General features: G+C 39.9%; 1 protein-coding gene across 1 annotated transcript; it reads right to left on the reverse strand.

Annotated features, from left to right (window-relative positions):
• FBXO36 (F-box protein 36) lies at positions 1–26544 on the reverse strand. Its single transcript, XM_083443043.1, has 4 exons — positions 26410–26544; positions 10271–10379; positions 1760–1932; positions 1–222 (listed from the first exon to the last, which is right to left on the reverse strand). The coding sequence occupies exons 1-4, from the start codon at positions 26503–26505 to the stop codon at positions 31–33; spliced, it is 570 nt and encodes a 189-aa protein (XP_083299169.1). The 5' UTR covers positions 26506–26544; the 3' UTR covers positions 1–30.
• Positions 26545–26600: the final 56 nt, after the last annotated feature.

Here is a 26600-nt window from a genome sequence, read left to right on the forward strand (position 1 = left end):
TTGTTACTGCCAGCTTGGAAAAGCACCCCTTTAATCTGACAGGCTATCTGATGATTCAGTTTTCATCTGCCGCCTTCTTCTGAGTTGGAGCTGCAGTTGAATCTTGTTAGTGAAGAAGAACTGCTTCCAGCCCACCTCGTGTGCCAGGGATCTCATTTCTGAGGTAATTCTGCCCGATAAATTTTGTACAATCATTTCCCATAGTTTATCAGAGTTGCATAACTATTTGCAAAAGAAACAAAAAGGTATTAGCCTTAAACATTAGCCAAGTGTCATTTTAAAAAATACAGTTATTTGAAGGAGAACAAATATTTGAATTACTGCTGGCTGTTTGATTTACAGTATTAATGAGAGCTTTTCCAAAGAAATGAATGCCTGGATATTGCATTACCTTAACTTTCTATAGTGTTGTTAATTACAGTATATAGTATTTCCTACTTTGGATTGAGCCATCTACAGATTCTTTCAAGCTAGAAATGTACATTTTAAAACATAATTATTGCATGGGAATATTCTGCTACTTTATTCAATGCTTTTTTTCTTTTCTTTGCTGTGCTGCTACCACAGATGGATTGAATCACCTTTGTCTATGCTAGTGCTAGCATTTGCCACTTCCTGACTTCAGAGTAGGCATATACAGAATTACAAAGTAAATTTCACTTTTTCATTTAACCAAATTATGGATTGGAATTGCACTTTGTAAATGAAATATGATATATTAAAACAATCTACAGAAAGAACTACTCTGCCATCATGTCCCGCACCACAAATCTGCTGTAATGCTTTCAGATTGCAGAATGAAATGCAGAATCCCAGATACTTGGGGCTGCCCAATATTTTCTTATTTAAACATGCATACATCAGGTAATCAATCTGCTGAAAGATTATATGGCTGCCAAACGATACAAGAAAACTGTGCCCTTGCTTGAATTTCTCTTTTGCATTAGGCATTAGCTCCCTCTGGTGGTGTTTTGTTTAAGTCAGTCATGTGCAAGCATTTAAAATCAGTGTGCAGTCGTTTTCATGAAATTGTCACGTGCTGTGAAAAATAACTGAGGGAGGCAATAAATTTCTGATTATGTATTACATCTCATCTAGCAGGATAACAAAATCTTATGACAGCTAAAGATACAATGAGGTTTGTCTTCAAGAGATGGATGTTTAAGGCACAGAGGTCTAATGCAGGAAGGGTGCAGGAACGGATGTCTAGAAAAGGGTCAAGCATAAATATTAAGATAAAAGTCGAAATAAATAAAAAAATCAAAAAATTGTCCAGTAGCACCTTAGAAACCAACTAAGTTTGTTCTGGGTATAAGCTTTTGTGTGCATGTATCTGAAGAAGTGTGCATGCACACAAAAGCTTATACCCAGAACAAACTTACTTGGTCTCTAAGGTTCTACTGGACAATTTTTTTAACTTTTTAATTCATTTCGACTGAGTCAGACCAACACGGTTACCTAATTGTATTAAGATAAAGAATATCGTATAGCAATGCACTTTCCTGGATGAACTCAGTTTAATAAAGCTGACCACATCATGAGTTAGCTTTTTCACCCTAGGAGCCCAGAGAATCTATATCCCCAGTACCTCAAAATGTTTATTTACATGCTCATGCAATAACTAGCACTCCTTGGTACTTTTTGGTAATTCATCATGACTGGACAATCATTAGACAGACACTAACTGAAGGCACTCATCTTTGTTGAAGCTAAACTGCAAGTGAACACATTTCAAATATTGCTTTTTCTTCTTTTTTACCGTTTCAAATCTGTGAGATACTTGAGAAAGTCTGGCAATATCTTCAAGATCCAAATAGGACATGATGTACAAAAGCAATGGATCAGGAAGTCTCACTAGGAAATCGTAATTCCCCCGGCACATGTTGAAGATGTGATCCAGAGTATCTCCTCCAAACACGATGGCTATTTGAACTGTATTAAAAAACAAAAACCAAGATTTATACTATGTTCCAAAGGATCAGCCATTCTTCTAAACGTAATGCTAAATATAATATGTTTTACCATGCTAGAAACAGTAAAGGTTAGGAAGTATGTATTAAACCACACATCATAAAACCCACCAATTTTCAGTATTGAACGAATATATTTGAAGTTGTTAGTTTCAACCTTGAAAAACTGAATTAAACTACTATCTGAGATTAATAGTAAACACCAAACGGGAATGTTTTAGTGTGGTGAAACCCTTCAAATCATTGTTGCATGGTAGGCCACTGGAATGATTTGAGCTGCTGAACTTACATGAGAATTAAAATACATATATTAGTGTATTTTATTCACTTAAATCTCACAGTTGAAGTTTGTTAATAAGTGAAGCTGCATAACTCAACCTGGCATCAATTCTATAGTTGAAAAGAATGGATAAGACAGTTTAATATCCATTACCCACACATTCTGGTCTTCCTTCTTAGTTAGACTGGCAATATGCTTCCTGTAAATTCCGAGAGTGAAAGACTGTATTTCAGGGCAAGTGCAACTATTCATATTCAATACGAATTTTGAATAACTAGATGATACTGTAAACCTATAATGTATAAGAATTATTACTGTAATATGTAATAAAACAATTAAAATACTACTTGGCATTTTTATTCCCCTGTATAGTCTCCAAGTGCTTCACAAACACTGTCTCACATAGACAATCTTTGTTCATCTTTGTACGTGAAAGGCAAGTTTTCCATTGTGTCCTGGAATCTAATAAACTGGAACCAAATTATACTTGCTACTGTGTACGGCTACAATTGTGCAAAAATGATAGCTTGCTTGCTTTTTTGATACAGTGATATTTCTCCTCAATAATAGATGGCAACAAGGACAAAGAGATGGAAGGGCTCTGAATTTCATTTCTTGGCACTAACTACTAAACGAAATCTTTAGTTGCTGACCTCTGTTCTCAAGTCATAGTTACCAGTGTAATTACTGGCAACAAATTCAGGACTCTCAAAAGAAAGCTGTCACAGGACAGCTACCTGCATAGACAACTGTAAAAACAGGTAGACAAATATTACAAACAGCTATTAGCCATGAAACATCACGCTCAGTTAATCAGATTTTTCGGTAATCATGATAAAAAGATGTAAACTCTAAGTATCAACATATACATTAGTGGGCTTTGCAGGGGTGCCTGGTTGTCTTTTTCAAGAGCTAGTGATCAATTAGATCAAAGGTGAGGGACCCTTTTTTGGCTGAGAGCCACCTTTCTTTGGGTAATCTATTGGGAGCAGCATGCTGGCAAGAACTGGGGGCACAGCCAGTGGTAGGCGGAATCAAAGTCCATATTGGGCAGGACTAAAATAAAAAATGGGTGTGGCGTCCCTCTTTCTCTCTTACCCACCCACCGTTTCCTGTTTTGTACTGTCCTTGCCAGCGCGGGGGGCGGGGGCATTATTATTATACAATATAATACACAGAAACAGGGAATCTTTTGTAGACTGAAGGCCAATTTTCTCATTCCCAACACTGTTACACAGATACCATAAACCATGGTTTCGCTGCTAGAGGTGAAGCAGGAAGCTGCTGCCCCAATGAAGTCTCCTTTACCTGGGTTGTGTGGCAGCACCTGCAAAATGGCAGCGGTGGGTTGTGGTGAGATCTCGTGAGATCTTGCAGAGAACTCACGAAGTGTGTGAGATCTTGCCGGAAGCTGCCGCTGCTGCCGCTGGCACTTCTCTGCTGCTGGCAGAGGCAGCAGGGTGGGCCTCTGGAGGTGCATCCTCTTGACATTCCACCACCCAAGGTGGCTGCCTCAGCCTGCCTCATGGATGGGCCAACCCATGCACACAAATTCACATGTACACACTTCTTGTTGTTTAGTCGTTTAATCGTGTCCGACTCTTCGTGACCCCATGGACCAGAGCACACCAGACATATGGCCGGCCTAGAATTGGGCACAAATCTGCTTCAGATCACATATAAGATGTTGTTGTCATTTAGTTGTGTCCGACTCTTCGTGACCCTATGGACCAGAGAACGCCTGTCTTCCACTGCCTCCCGCAGTTTGGTCAAACTCATGCTGGTAGCTTCGAGAACACTGTCCAACCATCTCGTCCTCTGTCGTCCCCTTCTCCTTGTGCCCTCCATCTTTCCCAGCATCAGGGTCTTTTCCAGGGAGTCTTCTCTTCTCACGAGGTGGCCAAAGTATTGCAGCCTCAGCTTCATGATCTGTCCTTCCAGTGAACACTCAGGGCTGATTTCCTTCAGAATGGATAGGTTTGATCTTCTTGCAGTCCATGGGACTCTCAAGAGTCTCCTCCAGCACCAGAATTCAAAAGCATCAATTCTTCGGCGATCAGCCTTCTTTATGGTCCAGCTCTCACTTCCATACATCACTACTGGGAAAACCATAGCTTTAACAATACAGGCCTTTGTTGGCAAGGTGATGTCTCTGCTTTTTAAGATGCTGTCTAGTACACATGTATGCTGCCTAGTACACACATGTACACACATATACCCACAATTCACCCACACCCCCACAGTCACACCATTAAGCTCCTCACTCCTCAGTGCAGCAATTATTCTTTGAAAAAAGCCTCCTATGGAGCCAAAAGCCTCCTATTGGATGGAAAAGCCCATGGGTTGAATCCAGCTAAGATAATATCCATTCAGAGATCCAGCCCAGTTTGGGATTCAAGGATACAGTGCAACTCACAGAGTTTAATCCAGCAGTAGCATATCTTTCTTATGCATAGGATTGTACTCTATGGTACAAAATTTGTTCATATGATCAATCTTTCCATGGTTATCTTTATTATAAATAGTTTAATCATCTGGTTGCTATCTTAAAGCTGCCATCATAAGATACCTGGATGAATAGCAATTTGTCATGCTGCTGTGTTCCTTTTTTTATTTTAAAGTATTGAATTTAAAGGTGCCCTTCTGATGGTAGGACTCCTTCTGCTGAGGAGGAAGGCTACACCTCTTTTAAAATATATTTTGCACTAACTTACTGAAAACACACCAGTATATCAAATTAAAACCACAAACAAAACACACAGCTGCCTAAATGTTACTAGAATGCTGACGTGTAGAGAATCACGAATTTCCCAAGGCTTGTAGGCAGATTATCAAATGTAAAATCAAATTAAATAGCATGACAATGCCCTGAAACCAGGCATAAATTGGCAAGTGCATGACTGCTGCTGAACTTGGTTGCTTCTCTCTGTGTGATGTTTAAATGCTATTATGAGCATTTAAAAACCATTATCAGTTCCTGATTATTTAAAATGGTTTGTATCATAAGCTTTCTACTAACAGCTGGAAGTACCTACGTAGGATAATGACTGGCTTAATGTTTTACTGACAAAATTAATTTATTTTATTTTATCTTTCCTTGAGGAACAAACATTTTACAACAGCGCATTTGGGAACGTCTTCTTGCATTATAAGACACATAAAAACTATATCATGTATACCAACTACTGAGAGGCAAGTCAAATGTTAATTAATAACTTTAAAAACTAGAGATAAAATTAGCTGAATGGTTATGGAATGTTGTATATTCAGTACTTTGTGCCACAGAGTTGGAATAAAATCTTCATCTATCAACAGCTCATGTAAATACTATCTCCAGCTCCATTTATTAACCCTGTCATAACCTTGTTCACAAATCCATAAATCCCCTTCTCAGTTTCCACAGATATTTAGACATAAAGCTTCCTAGAGATTGAAATGAAATAGAAAAAAGCAGGGCTGGTTAATTTTTTATTCAGAACCTTAATTCATGGCATTGGCCTTCTGTCAACTGTACAACATGGACAAAGAGGTAATTCTATGGCAGGATCTGATGGGAGGCAGTGGATTTCTGGCTGAGCTGGGAGCTTCCCATCACAGTTGGGTTCAGCCAAAAATATGCCAGTATAACTTGCCCATCCTGGATCAGCTGGGGCTCAGCCAGCTGAGCCAAGGCCAGTGTAAGTCCCCAAGAAGGGGTGTTCGAAGGAGTGGCAGTGGCAGGACCGGGCGGGAGGTGGGGGGACTTAAGCTGGATCCTAACTCTCAACTCAGTCATGTGACTTGACAAAAAGGGTAGTTTAAGTCAAACTCTATTCTGTAATCTTATTTTCCTCCTGACAGGCTATGGCTGGCTCACCTGGCCGTAGTCTTGCTCCTGAAAGGAGTTTGGTTCCGGTGTAAATTTACACCAGATGGATTTATGCCAGCTTCTCGAGCATACGATTGCTCCCTAAGGCAGTGCTTGCAAGGAACAGTATTTTCTGAAGAAACCTCCTGTCAGACTGGCTCCAGAAAAACCTTCCGACCTCACTACTCCCTATTGCGTTGTGCCTTCTGTTCTTTCCAGCCTAGTCTATTTCCTGGACTACTACTCCTACTGGCTATATATCCATATCCCAATCCATTTTCTGAACTCATCATACATGTCTCAGTTCTGCTGGAGAAATCTTTTGGCAGTTGACTCCAGATAGATCCCCATAGAAGCCTCTCTGTCAAGCTGTGTGGACTGATCATGCCGACTATGATCATTTCTCCCTAAACTTTGTCCGGACTGAATTTCTGTTAGATTTTCTGCCTGTAGTTCATTACTGCAAGGAGGCAACACAGAAAACACATGTCTAATTATTTGCGGTTGCAAGATATATATTTTCAAGCTAAGGCCTGATTTGTCACAGGATAGCTGTGCTACAGATTCCTGAAACCAAACGAAGTCCCTGCTCTCTTCTGCTGCCTTCCAGAACCTAAACTCCTGCCTTGCTGTACAGGATGAGGCCACTTGCGTCATTGCTGCCTTTGGAACCTGCCCTGGCCTACACTTCCTACTTCTGGCTGGTGACCTGTGCCTGCCTTGGACTGCTCTACTGCCTTTAGCTTCCTCAATTGGCAACAAATACTTCCACAGAGCCTGAAAGCTGATTGCTTTGGGAGTGGGGTCTTACCCCATTAGGCTCTAAAATACTACTTCCTCCCCCACCAGCGAGTTTCTGTTGCCTGCTCATGACTTAATACACATCAAGCAAGACTACCCTAAAGCACAGGACACAGGAGAGTGGATTATGAGGCTGCCTTACACTGAACCAGACTGTTTTCAACACAGCACTGTCTATTCCAATCAGCAGCAGAAAGCCAAGGGCTCACATAAGAAGCCTGTTTTAGCCCTGCTACCTGATCCTTTCAGCTGAAGATGCCAGGATTTAAACCGGGAATCTTTTGCATGCAAAGCACACTCTCTAGTGCTATAGGTGCTACCCGAATAACTATTCTGTATGGCACAAATGCCCCAAAGGTTGGTCCATAATGATCTATCTATCCCAATTACTTGAATAGCTGTCAGATATTTAGTTATATAAAACATTTATATGTTTGCCTTTACCAATGACTGCAACGCAGTTTACAAAAATGAAAAGCAAATGGCAGGAATAAAGCGCAATTAATAGCGAAAAAATTTGAAGTCAATAAAAATGTTTTAAAATGACTGAAATAATAATTGTTTTCCTGCTACTGAAAGAATAAACAAGTTGACGCCAGGTATATCTCCCCAGGGAGGGCAGTCTGTAACTACCAAAAATACCCTCTCCCTTGTAGATGTAAGCCTCACGTCTGATGGAGGTGGTATTCGGAGGTCACTATCGGATGACCTTAAGTGTAAAAACAGGTGAAGTTCTATACGCAGACTCACCATACATATGGTAGAGCTATTCCAAAATTATTCATTACAGTGGAAGGGTAAATCTGATATGATTTTGAATATAATGCTGGGTTGCAATACACAGTTAACTCCCTTAGTAGCGACTACCGGTTTTATCAGTAATTTTAACACTGAGGGTTAAAAATGTAAAATTTAAAACAACACTAAACTCACTTTCCTAAACCAAAAGTATAGTGCTAATTTGAACACACATAACGTTCAAATGCAGTATACAAACTGGTCTGGTTCCTAAGTAACACTAAGCCATCATTTGCTGAACAAGTCAGGATTTGGCTCACATATGTTCAAACGACAGCTTGTCTTGTGTGGTTTTTAGTTTGCTGCCCCACCCTCCTTTGCATATGAAAGAACAGGCTTGTAGCATGGGTGCCTTACTGGATCTATCTCTGTCACTAGAGGTCTGGGTGACATCAGTTGCTAGGACTGCTTTTTACCAGCTTCAGCTGGTAAGGTAATCAATGGCTGTTTCTGGATGGGGGTGGCTTGATCACTGCCATCCACACACTTATAACAACCGGATTGGATGACTGCAAAGTGCTCTATGTGAGTGTAATCTGGAAGCTACTAGTGCAGAATGTGGCAGCTCATCTGCTCACTGGGGCAGAATATTGCCATCATGGTATGCTACTATTGACAGAATTGTACTGGCTGCCCATTCAAGGTATTGGATTGCAAACCCTATTTGGCTTGGGACCAGGAGACCATTTTGGCTGTGAGTCCTGGAAGACCTGCTCCTTGCCTTGCAAGCATTTTTTCACCTGGTCTGAGAGGGTGGGGCCCTCACTGACTCCAGCTACAAAAGCTGAGGCTGCTGAAGAGAGCAGATATCATCTTGGCTGTCTCTTAGTGCAGGCCAAGGTCATTGAGCCTGAGCTTCCACAACCGCCATCCACCATGAACTGCCATCCACCATTGGTGGCAGCAACAGCAGGTTTGTTCTATGCTTATGATAATATGCTATTTTCTTGTTAATTATGCAGTTTTAAGTTCTTTTAGTACTGTCTTCTTTTGAAATGTTTAAGATAATATTTTTGTTTCCTGTTAATTATGTTGCTTTGATTGTATACTTTATATTTGACTTTCTTTAGTAATGTTTTATTCTGGATTGTTTTATTTGGTGTTTTTGATATATTGAATGGGGAGTTGTAGTTGCTGGCGGTTCCGAGGGGCACAAACCAAACACATGCTCTTCCTCTTTCTCCTTGTAATGGCCGATTCCAGGAAGTAGGTGTTGTCAAAGACGACTGTCAGTTTCCTAAGATCCCAGCGCCAACCACTCCAGGAAATACCCTAAATACATAGGCTGTTACCCCGCTAAGCCTTTGGTTCAGGATCATCGGATCAACAATGATGGGGAACATGGGTGCGACAGGGAATGCTTCCCAGCTTTTCTTAGTGTTTTTATCACTTCTGGTTGGGCTCCCTGTTGTGGTAGCTATGGATACGGGCGATGCATCCTGATTCTGTTTCTCAGTTGCACTGGATTATGTTCTTGCCTGGGCTTATATGCAAGTAAAGGCAATGGAAAGCTATGATGGAAGAAAAATATGTCTCTGTCAAGCATAGCAACCTTGTTTGACGAGTTTCTGGCTGTTTCCAGTAAAGGTACCCCTGCCCGTACGGGCCAGTCTTGCCAGACTCTAGGGTTGTGTGCTCATCTCACTCTATAGCTGTCCACAGACACTTCCAGGTCACGGAACGCAGCACACGGAACGCCGTTTACCTTCCCGCTGGTAAGCGGTCCCTATTTATCTACTTGCACCCAGGGGTCCTTTCGAACTGCTAGGTTGGCAGGCGCTGGGACCGAACGACGGGAGCGCACCCCGCCGCGGGGATTCGAACCGCCGACCATGCTATCGGCAAGTCCTAGGCGCTGAGGTTTTACCCACAGCACCACCCGCATCCCATGGCTGTTTCCAGTACTGGAGCACAACTCATCAAATCCTTATTGCAATGCCATGTTCAGGAGTAAGGACTGTGCCGGAGTGGAAGATTTTGGAGAATTGCACCAAGAGAAAGAAAGAAAGAATGGTGTTGTAAACCACTTTGAGATTTTTTTCTTTAAAATATAAACTGGTACAGAAATGAAATGAATAGTAATACCTAAAATAAAGTCTCATCACATATATACCCAACTGAACATTGTACTCTGCAGGAATCATAGAACTGTAGGGTTAGAAAGGATGCCCAAGGGGAAACGGAACTTTTTTAAAAAATAGGGATATGCACCTGCACAAGTTGAGGGCAATTTTTCATTGGGTTTCCACCAAAACCAGTATACCAATATGTGTGGTTCAAAATCACTCCATATGAAGTTAAAAGATGGTATCGATTCCATCCCCAAATTAGTATTTCTTCTCAAATCCTCAAAAGTAAAAAAAACCCACACCCAATTCTTGATATAAGAAAGCCAAATCAATAGCACTGTTATTGTCATCTTTTATAAGGAAACTAGTGCAGTTTCCATCATTTGAAATGTTGCCGTCACAGATCACCTTTAAATATGTTATTAATCTAGGTCTCATGCAAACATGAATACAGATGATGGATTGGAACATCCATCAGACTAAAGCTATACTTTTCGTATCTTACTTTGGAGAGAAGGGTCATCCAGGAAGTCTTCATGAGTTTCTCTAAGTTCTCCAGGTCTTGCTTCACGAAATTCACTCCGAAGAGAAATTTTCCACCACCTGAAAATTACCTATAAATGAGAATTTTGAGAAGTCTTAGCTGATGTTTATTTTGGTTTTTCATGTTGTACAGCTGCTTTGATTTTTTGTGTGAAATCACAGTGTATAATGGTATTATAATAAATAAAATAAGTAAGTGGCCTCTGTGGCAAAAAATCTTGCACCAATTATGAATCTTGCTGGAGAGATAACCTAGCCTCAAGTCATCAATGCTCTGCTAACTTCTAGATGAGATCTTTTTAATGCCACAAGGTTGCCTTTGAAAATAGTTCAGAAATTGCAGCAAACATGCTCATAGCTGTCTTATGCACTAATGGGAACAAAGTATTGGGACACATCATGCCAGTGCTAAAATGTGTGTATTGGCTCCCAGTATGTTTCAGAACCTAATTCAAATTGCTTGTGTTTACCTTGAAGCTCTTCACCATTTAGGACAAGAGTACTTGACAAATCACTTTTCTGCATATGAGCCTACCTGTGTGCTGAAATCATCTTCAGGTGCCTCTTCCTGGTCTGTCCGCTGCCAGTTATAGTGAACGGCAATGAGGTAAATTACCATTTTAGTGAGAGAGAGGCTAATCTAACACTTATTTTGAATCCAGGTGAACCAAATGCATCCAAATATTTTCTCAGGCATTTTAACATTAATCTTCTGTGGTGATTTTTATGCTGCTCTGCCATCTGCTGTTTCAGATCTCATTGCTGTTTTCTTGGATATATTTTATGTTTTCTACTATAATTTTTCTATTTTTAGTGTAACGTCTGCCTGGAAAAGTTTGCTTGAACTGGAACTTCTAGCAAACAACTAAAAAAATGAACAAAAAAAGAAGAAATAAATCGAAATTTACTCCAGTGAAGATAAAAGTAAAAAAAGAGAGCAGCTAACACCAGAACCAGAAAGAAGCAAGAAAAAAGTATTACAAACCAAGGGTACTAAAGATATCTTCACCTATTGCTAACAATGAAGTTTGTGCAGACTGAGTAATCTAGGGGAAAGCATCCTCAAAACAGAACACCATCAGTTCCAACGCCAAAAATTGTGGTACTGTCCCCATATTTAGAACATCCTTATTGTGGAAAAAGGTTATCAAGCTTTCTATCTATTCCGCAGCTACATGGAGGGCCAGAAATTCTAGAAGTGTAGCCGTCAGCTAATTTATGAAAAGGATCATGATGGAGAAATAGAAGATTGCTTGTCCTTCACCCACATATGCACTTCTTTGGTAAAAATTAGAACCACAAAAGCCTTTTAAGAGAATGTAAATCAATTTACTAGAGGATGAGCGTGTATTTACAGTATTTTTCTTTCTCTTTCTATTGTTATTATCAAAGGAACTTTCACTGCAGAGACAAACCTATAATAATAACTTTCATACCTCCCACAATATGTAAACACTGGCATGTTTACTTTTTCAGTTAAATTGTACATTTTGGGACGGAAAGGCTCACTCATTAATGCAACAAAATTAGTTCCTGGGATACCAGCACCTATGCATCAATTAATTTTCCTGAAGGATAAGCTAGGAATAAACCGCAAAGGGCATTGTTTATTTCCTTTGCAATATCCATAATGAAAAATACAGAGGGGTCTGGTGGTACCTTAAGAGCCAACAACTTTACGGCTCACCATATGCTTTTACACGCCAGAGTCCACTTGATAAGATTTGTAAATTGTTACTCTCAGGTGGTGGACAGAGATGACTAATTAGATGCTTATTATGGGACTTACTGAAAAAGATCCCCTTCCCTCGGGATTACTAAATTGGGTGGTGATGTTTTGGCATAGGTCTATGTAATGCCACATGGGGACTGTAGTGCAGGGTCTAGCGGTCAAACAGCGGCATGTTGTCATGTGTCCTGGTACCCAGGCCCTTGGTTGGTTGGTAGAATGTGGTGGTAAAGGAAACATCAGCACCTCTAGCCACATCAGTGGTAGCAGTCTTGCTTGCCATATGGTAAAGGTAAAGGTACCCCTGACCGTTAGGTCCAGTCGCGAACGACTCTGGGTTTGTGGGGCTCATCTCACTTTACTGGCCGAGGAAGCCGGCGTTTGTCCGCAGACAGCTTCCAGGTCATATGGCCAGCATGACTAAGCTGCTTCTGGCAAAACCAGAGCAGCACACAGAAACGCTGTTTACCTTCCCGCCAGGGCGGTACCTATTTATCTACTTGCACTTTGACGTGCTTTCGAACTGCTAGGTGGGCAGGAGCTGGGACCAACAATGGGAGCTCACCCCGTTGCAGGGATTCGAACCGGCGACCTTCTGATTGGCAAGCCCTAGGCTTAGACCACAGCACCATATGGTAGGCAGCTGTATTGTGTTTCAATACCATGCATTCTCCACTTCTGCTCAGGTTTTCCTTGATATGTGGAAGTAGAGTCTGATGTTGGAAAGTGATAGCACAGGTTCCTGATAGAAACAGGAGTTGCAGGGACACATCTTTATGACTCATAGGCTGGGAAATCTGCCACCTCCCACAGTTGTGATTACTATCAGTGTCAGGAAGAATGGACAATTTCTAACTGAGAATGAATAAGGGGTTAAATTGATCAGGTTGTTTTTCCTAATGTCTCAACAAATGAAACCGATTTGTAAAAAAAAAAAAGTGTTACGTGGGGGGGGGATATGAGAAAGAGACATTGCACATACCTTTGTAAATCAAGAAAATCTTTAATAAAAATACATTTTTTAAAAATTGATCAGGTTGTTGGCAGGTGCCAGCAACAGCTACTGGCCTTGCTGGCCTGGTCTGAGGAATGCTGAACATGCAGGCACAAAAGCAGAATATCAGTTTGAAACACGTAATACAAAATATGGCCAGAGCATTCCACTCACATAAAAATAAAATGCATTGTTTTGATTTTTGCTGAAATTTATTAACATTATTATTAATATCAAAACTTACAAATATAATCAAAGGAAAATATTAATCATAACACAACCTTTTTTTGCAGATGCAATATTCAAAGTAGCATTCTTTCTAATAGTTTTTCTGTAACTCTTTATGTGGTTTTCTTTTCTTTTGGTCCTTCTTAAAAGTTAACTCCTAGTGCTATCAAATCAGTATCTTCTCTTAAACAGGATTTTCCTTACCATATATATTTTTTTAAATCTCAGAACAATTCATTTGGCACTGTTTTCATCCCTCCCTAGTGTTTTTTTTTTTTTATCCAGTAAATTAGTTACACAGATTTAATCAATATCCAGCACTTTATTTCCCTATCCATTATTCCAGGTACTTCATTTCTCTTCAAATACTGAACGCCACAAAACCTTTGCTGCTGTCAATAAATAATAAATTAATTTCATTTCTTCTTCTGAACTTTTTCCTTCCATGCAACCCTCTAACAGGGTATAATAGTACTTCCGCATTCATTACATCTTTAGTCTTTGTTAATATCCCTGCCCAAAATTTCTGTATGCTCGGATAATCCACCATATATGCAACATATCTGTTTTATAATATCTGACTCCCCAGCATTCAGCTTTTTCTTCGGGATTAATCTTTTAAAATCTACGTAGTTTTATGTCTTCTCGGTGACTTTCTGTGAGACAATGTGTATTCTTGAGAAACACGATCCAATTACAGTTTAATGTGAGTAATCGAAGAGATGGCTCACATTTCAGGTCTATGAGGAAAAACAATTGTTCAGAAAATGAAATCACCATTAAAGTGTGGAAAGGCTTCCATCTTTATTCAAAGCAACAATCTGTCTTCCCTCAAGGAGCCACAATAGGTGTTTGGAGCTTACCCAGGGGCATATCATTTGTAGTGTTCTTTGTTTTGTTTTGTTTTTCCTTACACTGGGGGAAATCTCCAAGGGAATGGGAAAACCAAAATGGAAAATGGAAATGTATTTGTTATCTATAGCTGTTCAATCCTGAACATGGAAAGCATACACTTTTTAGGACAAATACATTTTTTAGTCTGATTCTTATTCTTTCTTGTTCTAGTGACTATTACTCTTTTTTGATCTAGAAGTCATGCTGGTAGACAACGTAAGCAGCATGATTCTTCCAAGAGTGGTTGTATGGCCTTCGGATTGTGAGAATTATGTACATCCTATAGCTAGAACTGATTTTATTAGGGCAATTAAGATTGTACTTGTAAGGATGCTAACGAGTTACTTCTCAGTAAGCATGCATTGGATTGCACTGTGTAACATTCAGGCTTTGACAAGCAATCTGAAAAGTATCTTAAAAAGTGTTATTTCAGTGCAGATAGAATACGAAAAAGCTTGACTGACATGTTAAAAATAATTTATTTGCATATTTAACTACAGTAGAACGCCATCAGTTAACACCAGAAGTTGGCATGTCATATGGTCAAATGTTTGCATTTAATTAGTTACAAGGAACTGTCTAAGGAGCACATGATAAATGAAGCAATTATACCAAAAACTGAAATCAAGAACATGCAATAATCTTTTTATACAGTTACTAACTCATTAGCAGAAAAATAACAGGCTGTTTAGAAACTGAGATATTGAAATGAGCCGCATCATTTTGATTTGCAAGAAAATTAATATTAAGAGCAGATTAACAGAATAATAAGGGAAAGTACCGTATGTATTCCTACAATACTTTTTTGGATACTATGCTCAGATTGTTGTTAGAAATAATGCCATTTAAAATCACATTCCTGTTTAGAGAATTGAAAGAATTTCCATGTATCTTATATGAAGGGGTTTCTCATAACAAAGCAAGTTACAAGTGATTTACATTCTTTCTTTGCATCTTAATGGCCCTCACAACTACTTACAAGGAAAGAAGAAATTATTACAATAAAAGCAAATATCACATGCTGAATAAAAAAAGCAACAACATAGCAGTAAAAGCAAAACTGTTCCAACTTGCCATCTAGATATAAGGAGACTATTCCAAAAGCATCCCTCTTTCAAGTATTCCATAAATAAGACATCACAACAGAAAAGGCCATATTTTCAATTGCCCCTCACCCAGTCTTTGGGAGCATGTCTATCTGGACTAAAGTCTCCAATAAAGATTCTAATGGTCTTGGGATAAAGGCAGACAGCATTTCCATCAAAATGATGGGGTGGTTTTATGCTGCCATTGTTATTTGCAATACAAATGTACATTCTTTTGTCCCACTGTATGCTTTGGTTAAACTGGTTTTTCAGATTTTCACCTTGCCTCAAGGTGAAGCTGGAAAGCCCCAGTTCCTCCTCTTAGAAAGGAACATTCAGTATATATGCAAACAGCTGTTTGGGGCTACTATTGGCTAATGCCAATGACATCAACATCACCTCACACATTTCAAGAGCAGTTTGCAACTATTTTCTATCACATTTTTGTTCTGATCCCCATTCCAAAGTAAAGGATAAACACACTGCTTGTTAACACATACAGCTTTGTAGTGCAAAAAATGACTTTGTAATGCTGTGCTTCACTCTCATGAAAATGTGCACCAGAGCGTATGGAAAATACAGAACAAAAGTGGTCCTCAGAGCACTGTGACAATTTGCAAAATAAAACTGAGTCTTAACACCGCTTTGAGGTTTTTTCTGCGATCAAGCAGTATATACATTTTATGAAATAAATAAAAATAATCACACTACACTTTTGCAAAAAGAAATCTCTGTGTAAATATTGCAATAAACAAACAACTGCTATATATACAGAAGAAGCGGACAGGAATTGTTGCAGTTTAATATGCTAATTCATATGCAGCAGAGGCAATGATGCCTTCTCTGCTGTTCTCAGTCCCCCTGCCCACCCATAAGATGGCCCAACAACTACTATTGCTGCCTTGTCCTGAGGAACAACAGAAGTCACTTAGATAACCATGCCCTAGAAAACTGAGAAAGAAGGGAAATTGTGAAGTATTATTAATATATATTTATATCCCACATTTTCCCCGATGGGAATCAAGGTGGCTTACAGATGAAAACAATCGCTTAAAACATAGGAAAAATAATAATTATAAACAATTAAACATTAAGAGACTTAAAATTTTATGTGTTTATAAAACTTACAAATAATTACAATAAAAACAAAAGTACTTTGTATCAACCTGAAACAAGATGCTTAGAATAGTATGGGGCAGCTTCCTACAGAATTGTGATGTTCCCCCAGTAGTATTAGTGTAGGTTGATTAGATACATCTACAGAGAAGGAAGTTTTGTCTATACCTGTTTTTTCAAAAAAGTTTACCTATGGTCATTTGCAGCTACTGGTACCATCCTACATTACTTTAGCAAAACTTGTTAGCAGTGTCCATTAAGTTCAAAGAATAAGTAGCAGTGTAGACAGAATCATACTTTGGAATAAGGTGCCAGAGTTTGTCAAGTTTGCATTCTTAGTAAAGAAAATATTGGCTTAAAGTGTAGAGATCTTTCCTATTCTAATTTATTCAAGAAGGTTCTAGAGGCCTCTCTGTGTGATACAAGCTGGTGGAAGCTAGAAATTTCTAGCTGACAAATAAGCTTCTATTCTGCCTGGAAACAAGCAAAAGGTTCCTGATGTTTGGGTTATTCCTTCAGAGAAGCTGAACAGCTGGTTCTGTTATCTCTTTCTCTCAAGGTCATGTAATAACAGGCCAGAAGGAGCTTGGGTTTCTGTCTTTCTTTCCTTCTGGTGTGGTGGTCTGTATGATCCTTAGGGTCCCTTCCAATTCTAGAATTCTATTATTCAAAGTAATAGGAAATATACCAGTTCAGGTACAATTCACTATTAAAGGGGATCAGTTATGTTATAAAACAAACCACTCACCATTATCAGCACACCGAGTGAATTATTAGTTCTATAACCGCATAAAGGAAATGATACAAACATTTGGTTAAATCAGACATACAATACCCCATATATGTGAAATCTGTTAATATACAGTCTGTTTAAATTAGTTGTTCATTTGTTAGGTGACTCACTAAGCACAAGAAAAATGAGCACAAAGGAGCTAACTACAGAACAGATTGCAATTCATGAACCTTGACTCATTTGTCTGACAAATTTTAAATTAGCATACACACACAAAATATTAAAATATTGGATATGTTGGAAACTTGGTCAAAACAAACCTTTACATTAATTATTCCAGGGAGCAGATATATTGCTACCACACTAGTGGAACCAGTGCTTTTTTTCTTGGGGTACACAGGGTTATGCATACCCCAAAACGTTTTGTGAATCTGTGTCTGGCCTCATTGAGGGGCCGTACTTCAATATGAGTAGAAAAATGAGAGTACCCCTAAACATTTTTTTAGAAAAAAAGCACTGAGTGGAACTATATGAACTACATAAAGGATTATTATTGCCTACTGGCCCTAGGAAGGGGAATTTGCTGTGACATGCTTGCCAAACATTTTGAGGATAAAGCTACTTCCAACCTCTAGGATTTGGGCTCAGCTGATGATCCTGCTGAAGAAAAGTGCTTTCTTGTCTTGGATGAGTTTCAGTTGCTGCGGCCTGAGGATATGGACAAGCTATTTGGCTAGGTTTGGGCAACCACTTGTGTTTTGGACCCTTGCACCTCATGGCTTATAAAATTTGCTAGAAAGGGGGCAGCTGAATGGGCCAGGAAGGTGATTAATGCTTCAAGGAGTGGTCCCTGGTGCCTTGCCAAATGCAAGGTGGCTCTTTTAAAAGAGATTCAGAAGCAATACAAAACACAAGTGAGTGAGAAGATTTTATTTCTAAATAGAAAGCAATATATACATACCAAGGATGCCCTTCCCTCTACCACTTGGAAGCCCTCAAGAAGCGACAAAGTGACTCCCCCAGGTAGCCTCAGTTTGCATGGCCCAGTCTGTGCATAAGCTTCTGAAAGAATCTGCCCAAACCAACCAATTTTATAAATAGCCACCTCCTCCCAATGCCTCACTTTAATAATTCCCAACATCAAAGAAGGTTTCCAGCACTATCCTCCCAGACTGATTAAGGCAGCTGGGGGGGGGGGGGCTTCACCTCCTCCCAACTGATTAGGACACCAAAGACTGTTCTCACACCTTCAAAAACTAAAGGCTGGGAGGGAGGGGGAAGAAACAGAGAAAGGAAGGGTAACCATGTTAGAATCATGTGACCTCCCGGTATAGGGAGGTATATAAATTCAACTAATAATAATAATAATAATAATAATAATCACTTAACTCCTTGATATACATTTTGTCTTCTGGGTGGATTTCCCATACACCAGGTTGCCTGAAGGTGGTGGTTGCAAGACCACTGCTGAAGAAGCCTTCCCTAGACCTCAAAGTTAGATAAGAACCTTGCCCAGAAAGGGGACATTTGCTACTTGAGTGGTTGGGCACCAAATAGATCAAGGTTGCAGGAGAGATTTTCTAGATCCATTTCAATTGAGATTCAGGCCTGGTTTCAGTGTGGAAAATGCCTTGCTCATAACGTGCCAGGGAGAGAAATGAGACAAGTGTGACTGTTGATTCTTATTAGATTTCTCAGTGGATTTTGACATCATCAATCACGGTATTGTTCTGAGTCAGGTTGAGGGACACTGCATTGCAGTGGTGCTGTTCCTATTTGGATGCCTAGTTCCAGGTGGGACCTGACTGCTCCATGGATTCGCCAGTATAAATTCCTGTGGGGTCATTGTCGCACGGAGTGCTTTCCATCATCTGAAGCTCATGGCACAACCACAGCTGTAGCTGGGCAGGGTTGCAGTAGTCCAGGCATGGGCAAACTGCGGCCCTCCAGATGTTTTGAGACTACAATTCCCATCATCCCTGACCACTGGTCCTGTTAGCTAGGGATGATGGGAATTGTAGTTCCAAAACATCTGGAGGGCCGGAGTTTACCTATGCCTGCAATAGTCTCAAGTCTAGCAGTCAGGATATAGTCCAGAGTCAAACCTGAAGTGCAGTCCCATAGAGGTCCAGGAGAATTCAAGCCAAGGTCCATCAACATGGGCAGTTGAGCAGACACAGCACTTCAGCTCTGTTGCCCTTTGGAACTTTGCATGCTGTTTGCAGCATCTGGGCTTGATGAGGCATATCACCCTCACCCGTTCCAAGCCTACTCCAGCTGAGGAATCACACACCTCCTCCCAGAGCTAGCGAGCCCTACCTGGCTAGCTAAGGAGCTGGGCTGTGGGCCCTTGCCTGCCTCAGCCTTCTTGAGTCCCCCTTCCATTGCTCCCTACCTCTCAGTGCCCACCATGTTCATGGAGACAGGCCCATCCCCCGGCTCTGGTGATGGGTCTTGCTGCTGTGGTTCCTGCGCACTGATCCTCATTCCCTCACCATCCTCTGTAACCCTGTGAGTACTTCCTTCCCCATCCCCTGCATGCCCCAGTGTGTCCTGGCTACACTCCTCACAGGGATCCTCTTTCACCTCTCCCTTCTCACTGTCATCTTGCCAGTTCATGGCATACAGCTTCCCTAGTGAGGGGAAAGGGTTCAATGGAAGATAGTCAGCCAGGATCCCAGAAGTTATTTTGGGGGGAAAGGTATGCATGTATGTGCATGAGTGAACAAATCTGAAAGCACTTCTTACCTGTGACTGCTCAGAAAAATAATGTGCCATTCCTGTGTTCCCTAATGGAACTATTGGGTAAACCTGTCTGTCATTAAAGCTGCATATGTAATCCTGAACAGTATGTCCTAGTACATGCATATTAGCAGAGAATTCAGAGCAGCTTTGCTAAAGGAAAACAGTGAAAGGTGTGGCAAAACCACAGGCTGGGATAGGCTGATTTGGCACACAATCTGAAGAAAAATAATTTATATTCAGCATCCAGAATCCTTAGGTTGCCCTGAGGTGGAGGTTGGTTAAAGCAGGTACTAAAAATCTGGAACTCTCAGCAGTCTTCTACTAAAATCTTTACTGAAAGCTGAGAATTGGTAACATGACATAAAGGGTTAAAAATACTTTGATGAGCATTAATCATAACAGTAAAGAACAGTAGCATAGTAACTTTATTATAATTTAATGCAGGCACCCCCAAACCTGGCCCTCCAGCTGTTGGAACTACAATTCCCATCATCCCTGACCACTGGTCCTATTAGCTATGGATGATGGGAGTTGTAGTCCCAAAACAGCTGGAGGACCAAGTTTGGGGATGCCTGATTTAATGTCTCTCTTCCTGTACAATTAAACATTCTTAAGAACCTGAATAGCAGCAGATGGCCACATAGATTATTAATTTTAAAATGTACTCTGTACTATGAGGCATATCTGTTAACACATATGAAAGATTGACAAGTCTCATTTTCTATGAATACCCCAGCATGGGAAATTTAAAAAAATTGTTTACCTAGTAGCTTTCTGGATGGCTGAATAAAAAAAGGACCAAATATCATCTTCAATCTAGAGAAACTATAGAAGTATACTTTCTATAAACACCAACTTCACTAAATGAAATAGCTGACATTTGGAAGGCCTATACTGATCTCTACGTGTAAACTAAGATGGATGTATTGATGATGTAGAAATGTTAATGTGAACTGACAATGTTTTTTCCTTCTTCTTGTATTGCCTGCCCCCATTTTTTTATTTTTCCTTGATTTTTTTACTGCAATTTACTTTAATTAAAATATTTGGGTACACAAAGGTATTAGAATAAGTCATATGAGGCTAGCTCATAAACCTCTGTAGGAAGGGAAAGGAAACACTTCTGAAATTTTGATCTAGTTTTTAAGACTTAGACAGGGCTGGGCTTATCCAGTATTTAAGATGAACAGTGTATATGTTTTGGGCCATCACAAGTTCTGTGAATGTTGTTATCTATGAGGTTGCCTGCTGGACCAGTCAGTAAAGAACAGCAGCCACATCCAAAATATGAGATATCCCTTTATTATTTGTAAACCTGTTATGTATACGATATAGTGGGATTAATCCTCCAAAGTTAGCAACTCTGTCATGTGGACGTCTGTGCTCAGTTAACCATGCACATGCTTTTATTCTACTGAAATAAACAAAACTTTGAAATGCACAACTTTGGAGGGCTTATGCCCATTCTTTTTTAAGGAGCAGGGTGAATGCGCTACATCATTGTGAATATCCGTATCAGGGTGGGGAAACTGACCACTGGGAAAGCTGGCTGGGGCTGATGAGAGTTATAGTCCAACAACATCTGGAGTGTAAAAATTCCTACTCTATAAGACATAGGCCTTCATATATGCTTACATTTATCTATCCTTCCCACAATAGAATTACCACTTACTAGGACCAGATTACAAGGCATGTGATGAAGCCACCTTGTTGAAGCTAAGCAGGTCAATGCTGGGATAGGAAACCACCTAGGAATCCCATGTAACACATTTTAACTACTGGGATGCAAGGAAGGCAGGATATAACGGTACTAAATAGCAAGTTGTACTGAAGCAAGAAATTTTTTAAAAAACCTTCAAGAAGTGAAAGCATCACTCCTGAGCAGTGATTTACATATAAGCTAAACAAGCTATAGCTTAGGGCCCCACTCTCTTGGGGACCCCCCAAAAATTTAAAGAAAAAAACAACTGGATGTACATTTCCAAAATATAAGATAAAAAACAAATAAAATAAAACTTACATACAGCAACAGTGTTTTGTGTTGTATAGGCTCCTACTATGTAAGTAATGGGCCCCGCCTGCTAGCCTGCTCCCTAAAATATAACTTGTTTGCTCATTTCTATATCAATTACTCTGATAAAATACATATTTTGTTATTTGCAAATGACTTTAGATACCTATCAGGTCCATAAATTACAATATAGCATATATTCAACACAAAAAACAGCGACAATTTGTTGTTGACAAAAGACAGCTGGACATATAAATGGCCCCAGTACCTTCAGTAGCTTAGGGCCTCATCAAACCTAAATCCGGCCCTTCTCCTGAGCAAGTAGTGGGCTGGCCCCAATGAAATCTAATGCAGCCTGTGGAAAAGAAGGCCAAGCACAATACATACCGTTGAAATGATTAATTTAACGGAGGAGGTAGATATGAATTCAAACTCTGTGAAAACTAGGTGTTCAGAGGATAGAACTTGTGGAGTTCAGTGTTGTTAATATACTTAAAATCAGCTGTAACTCTCATCCTTGCTGTAGAGAAAAAAATCCCCGGAGGGTGGAGGGAAGGAGACACAGATGCCTACATTCCTGTCATATCATCAATTCTCTCTGAAATGGTTTCATGTCCACACCTCCCACATTAACAGCAGTGCCTTTTCCTGCAATTTTATCTTACCCATTTCTGGTTTAATCTAATCTTTCCAGTTGTCTGCATTCTTATAAAATACTTACTCTTCATACACTTCTCAATATAATACTAAACTACACTGTTATTCTCAAAGTTGTATCTCCATTTAGAGTCTGTCTTAAGAATGTTTTGGGAAGCGTCCATGAATCACTCATCTGCCTGCACTTTTCAAGGACATTTGAGTCTGGATAGATTAAAAGAAATAGCTTCAAATGGTATAGTTTTCTGTTGGAAGAAGTGGGCGGTTGAGAAACACTTTGGTTAACTAGGTCTGAATGCTTGAGCTGCCATAAAAATGATTATTTTGCAAATGGAGAAAAAAGTTCTGAACAAAATTAAGGTTGTAGTTAACCAGGTTTCTGAGCACTTCAGAATTTTGCTACAAAGTATAAGCTCATCTCTTCTCCAGATGAAAAATTTCCCTCAGAAGTAGCCCTGTAGATCTCTCAAAGATCAATTATCTATTATGCCCCTCGCACCATTTTATCTCTAGCTTGTCCATGTACAACCACAGTGAAATATAGCCTGAATGGAAGACAAAGGAACAATAAAAGGAAGCAGCAGGTGAACAAATTCACTTATTTGCAACCAAACTGTTAAAACTAGATGTTTTTATCAGTGGAACTTATGAAGTGCTTTTTTCTGTAAGAGTAATGACTTAATGAAATATTATACACAAGTATTTATGTTAAAATCAGGCCTTTTTTCCCAGCCAGAGTTCACTGGAGCTCAGTTCTGGCAAATCTCAGGTAGGCACCACCGCCATTCTAAGGGAACAAATGAGGAGTTCATGTTGAGCTCTGACACTTATTTTTCTAGAAAAATAGACTGGTTAAAATATATAGGAAAATACAACTTGGACCTTTATGGAAAGAAATAAGGTGTTCCATAGAAATCAATGCATTTGTCTTAGATAATTATTTCATACATTACAGTAATTAACCAGCCCGGTCAAATCAAATTGATGACAGATGTATTATTAATTACACATTCAGAATATTCACTAGTTACATTTCTATTGTTTTCAACTCTATCTTATAACAAGTCCGCTGCTTAAGAAGCTTAAGTGTCAGATTCCTTTGTCTCTTTCTTGTCTAACCCATAATGATCCTACTGTTTAACTTTACCATCTGGAACAACTTCCTAGCATTAACAGACTTCCATCTTTTACCCACCTAGTCTCTTTGATTCATGACTCACTACTGCTCATTAAACTTTTTTTTAAAGAACCAAATCTTAGAAGTTCAACTGTTACCTTGCTTTTATTAGTGTTTCTGGATTGCTGGTCATTATGTCCTGCTGTGTACCCTTGTATGATCTGCTGTTAGTCTCCCTTCACACCCCATCTCCAATAAATTTTAAAAAGAAATGCCAACATGCAACCAGGGTTTGACAATTATTTGACTACAGAGATAAAATCCAGAGAATATCCCCCTCACATGAAGATTAATTCTCAAATGAAAATCTCTCCTTCCTTTGTTATCTTGCTTGCATTGCTTTATCGATTGTAAATCTCCTGGGACAAAGATCTGTTCTGTCATACTTTGCAAAGTGCAATGCACATAGATAGCGCTATATTTATCAATATCATCAACATGATTATCATCATTCTTTATTTCACGCTGCTGTTATAGGGGGAGAGCAGCTCCTAAAATATTCTTTCCCTCACAACTAACCGAAAAACATTTATTTTACAGTTATTTAGGTTGTATATTTATGACTAGAATATTGGGTTTACTAATTTCCACTTCTTTTCATAATTTAAACAAAGAAGTTATACTGTATTCTACATTTATTACATTTTATGACATGACAATAACCTGCAGCTGGAATGTTAACTGGGTACTCTTCCATTTCTGTGCACCCTCAGGAAAGTTCTTTCCCAAACAGAAAGGTGACAAATTGTTTGCAGACACCAGATTTGGTGTAATTGAAAGAGAATCCCAATCCCTGTATATTACGTATATGCATTAGTTTGGGGATATACTGTGTCTCACATACACAGAGTGGAAATGTATTTCTTCTCCTCTGAAATCGTTGGGAGTTTACAGTAAGAAAAACCAAAATGTTGTTCTTTGCTTCCCCTTCCATACTTCCAGAAACTTTTCATTTTTGAGGAAGTTGTTCCAGGAATTCACATGGCTTCTTAACACTGAAAGTTTCGCTCACTTAATGTTTCCACAGAAGCAGTTGCTTTGATGCAGCCGTAACAGTCACTGTGCCAGAGAGATCAACATGGCAGAAAAGCAACTTACGGGATAAAGGAGAAAAGCAAAATAAAGCTCAATTTCCCCTTCTGAGCTGCCAGAACAGGTCACCAACTAGAGACAGAACCTTCATGATTCTGGATCCCATGGAATCAAAGCAGTTAGGAGATGTGTCAGTTATACTACAGAAAAAACAACAGCACTAGTAGGTAAACCACTATATTAAAAGCATACTGACAGTATTCTCAATTCTTTGGATTCTAGAGTGATGTCGCAGCAGTATCAGGTCAAAGAAGGGCAATGATATGGGATACTGTCTCCCCCTGAACAGACAGCCACTTTGATTTACATATACACCCACTAAAAATAATTTTGCAGTACCAGGTATAGTATTTCTGCATACGGCTCTCTCACAAATGCTGAGAGCCTAAAAACAAAATACTGTAACTTGCCATAACACTCTCTCTGAAGGAGAGATATTACTTTTACTAGAGATTAAATCTTACTTCTCAAACAGTGGGTCAAACCCACCTGGGAATGAGCAAAAGATGCTTTGAGTGTGCATGCAAAGTTCCAAGAAGAGAAAGGATCTGAGTTTCAAAGTTAATATTGTTAGCTATAATAGCATCGTGACAACATTTTACTGAATTACTGAGTAAGTAACACTATTGGGATTTGATGTTGGAAAAAGTATTTGCAAATGTTGCAGAATGCAGAGCACCTTTGGGTATTTGGTGCAGAAATGCAATCTGGGAATTTGCCAAGTATACAGCCCTGCAACATATTGGAGTCCAATTGCCTCATATTTTTCAGGTGAAAGAACGGAGGAATGTTTGACACACACACACACAGAGTCAAAATCATGGTCAGAGGCAAAAGTAAGCAATAAATGTGAATTTTGTCACTGTATCTTATAGGGTAGGTTTTTTCACAATTGCATCCCTCCCTATTCTCCATCCAAGCAGAAATTAAAGACTCAAAGATGGTGCAAAGTGGTCCACGAGGGGCTGAGAAGAGTGTGTGGCCTGAGGAAAGCACTGAGGGCCAAAGAGAGTCATGGAGGGCTGCATTTGGCCCTTGGGCCCTTGGCTCCCCATCCCTGTCATTGATGGAGCAGGATGTGTAACATAGAAATAAGAGCTTTCGTCTATTCAGAATTCACCCAATATACGTAACTCCTGTTGGAAAACCCACCTCCGTGGAAGATGCCTGGGACTATAGGATCCCCTGTAGATGAGAAAGCTCAAAATGGGGACACGCATACAGAAAGGTGTGCATTTAACCAGGTAAAATGTGCCTTAAATAAAGGCTGCATCTAGGATTAGGGGACAGGGCTACCAAATCACAGATTTAGAGAATGAACCCAGGAATGTTCTAGTAGGGAGGTTTGGCATGGCAATTTAATTACCAGCGAAATGTTTTGCTTAAGTTCTAGTGGACCCCATTTCCTTTCTTTAATGAGAAGCAAGTCGAGCGCGCGTAGAATTTACCCTACACTTTACTAGGATGCACCTGTTCAGTCCTAGGAAGAAGTAACGAATAGCCCTAAATTCGAGTGAGGAAACTTCCATTACTTTTTTCGCTATCACGTCAGGCCGTCGCCGCTCACCCCGTAACAACAGCGAGGGAGGAGGAGGAGAAATCTGTGGAGGACCCCCTGAGAGGGGAGGTAATTCACTCACCTCCTGCTTGGTGACAAGGAGCTGGTAGAAGTCTTTGCTGGGCGCCGGGGCCTGCCCTCGCGCCTCGAACAAAGTGTCTGTGAGGAGCGACGCCATTTTAGGACGCCAGCGGCCAATCGCTATGGCAACCAGGAAGGGGCGGCCGCACGGAGAGGTCACGGGAAGCCCAGCCTCCCCTCTTAAAGGAGACG

Source organism: Podarcis tiliguerta, assembly GCF_965153285.1.
Source record: "Podarcis tiliguerta genome assembly, chromosome: 5".
Lineage (NCBI taxonomy): Eukaryota > Metazoa > Chordata > Lepidosauria > Squamata > Lacertidae > Podarcis > Podarcis tiliguerta.

What these genes read in the sequence shown, in the direction of transcription:
- FBXO36 (XM_083443043.1), bottom strand. Translation starts at nt 26,505, where the DNA reads ATGGCGTCGCTCCTCACAGACACTTTGTTCGAGGCGCGAGGGCAGGCC. An exon ending in TCCTTGTCACCAAGCAGGAG is followed by an intron (nt 10,380 to 26,409) that starts GTGAGTGAATTA and finishes TCTCATTTATAG; the next exon opens with GTAATTTTCAGGTGGTGGAA. An exon ending in GGATGACCCTTCTCTCCAAA is followed by an intron (nt 1,933 to 10,270) that starts GTAAGATACGAA and finishes TTTTTAATACAG; the next exon opens with TTCAAATAGCCATCGTGTTT.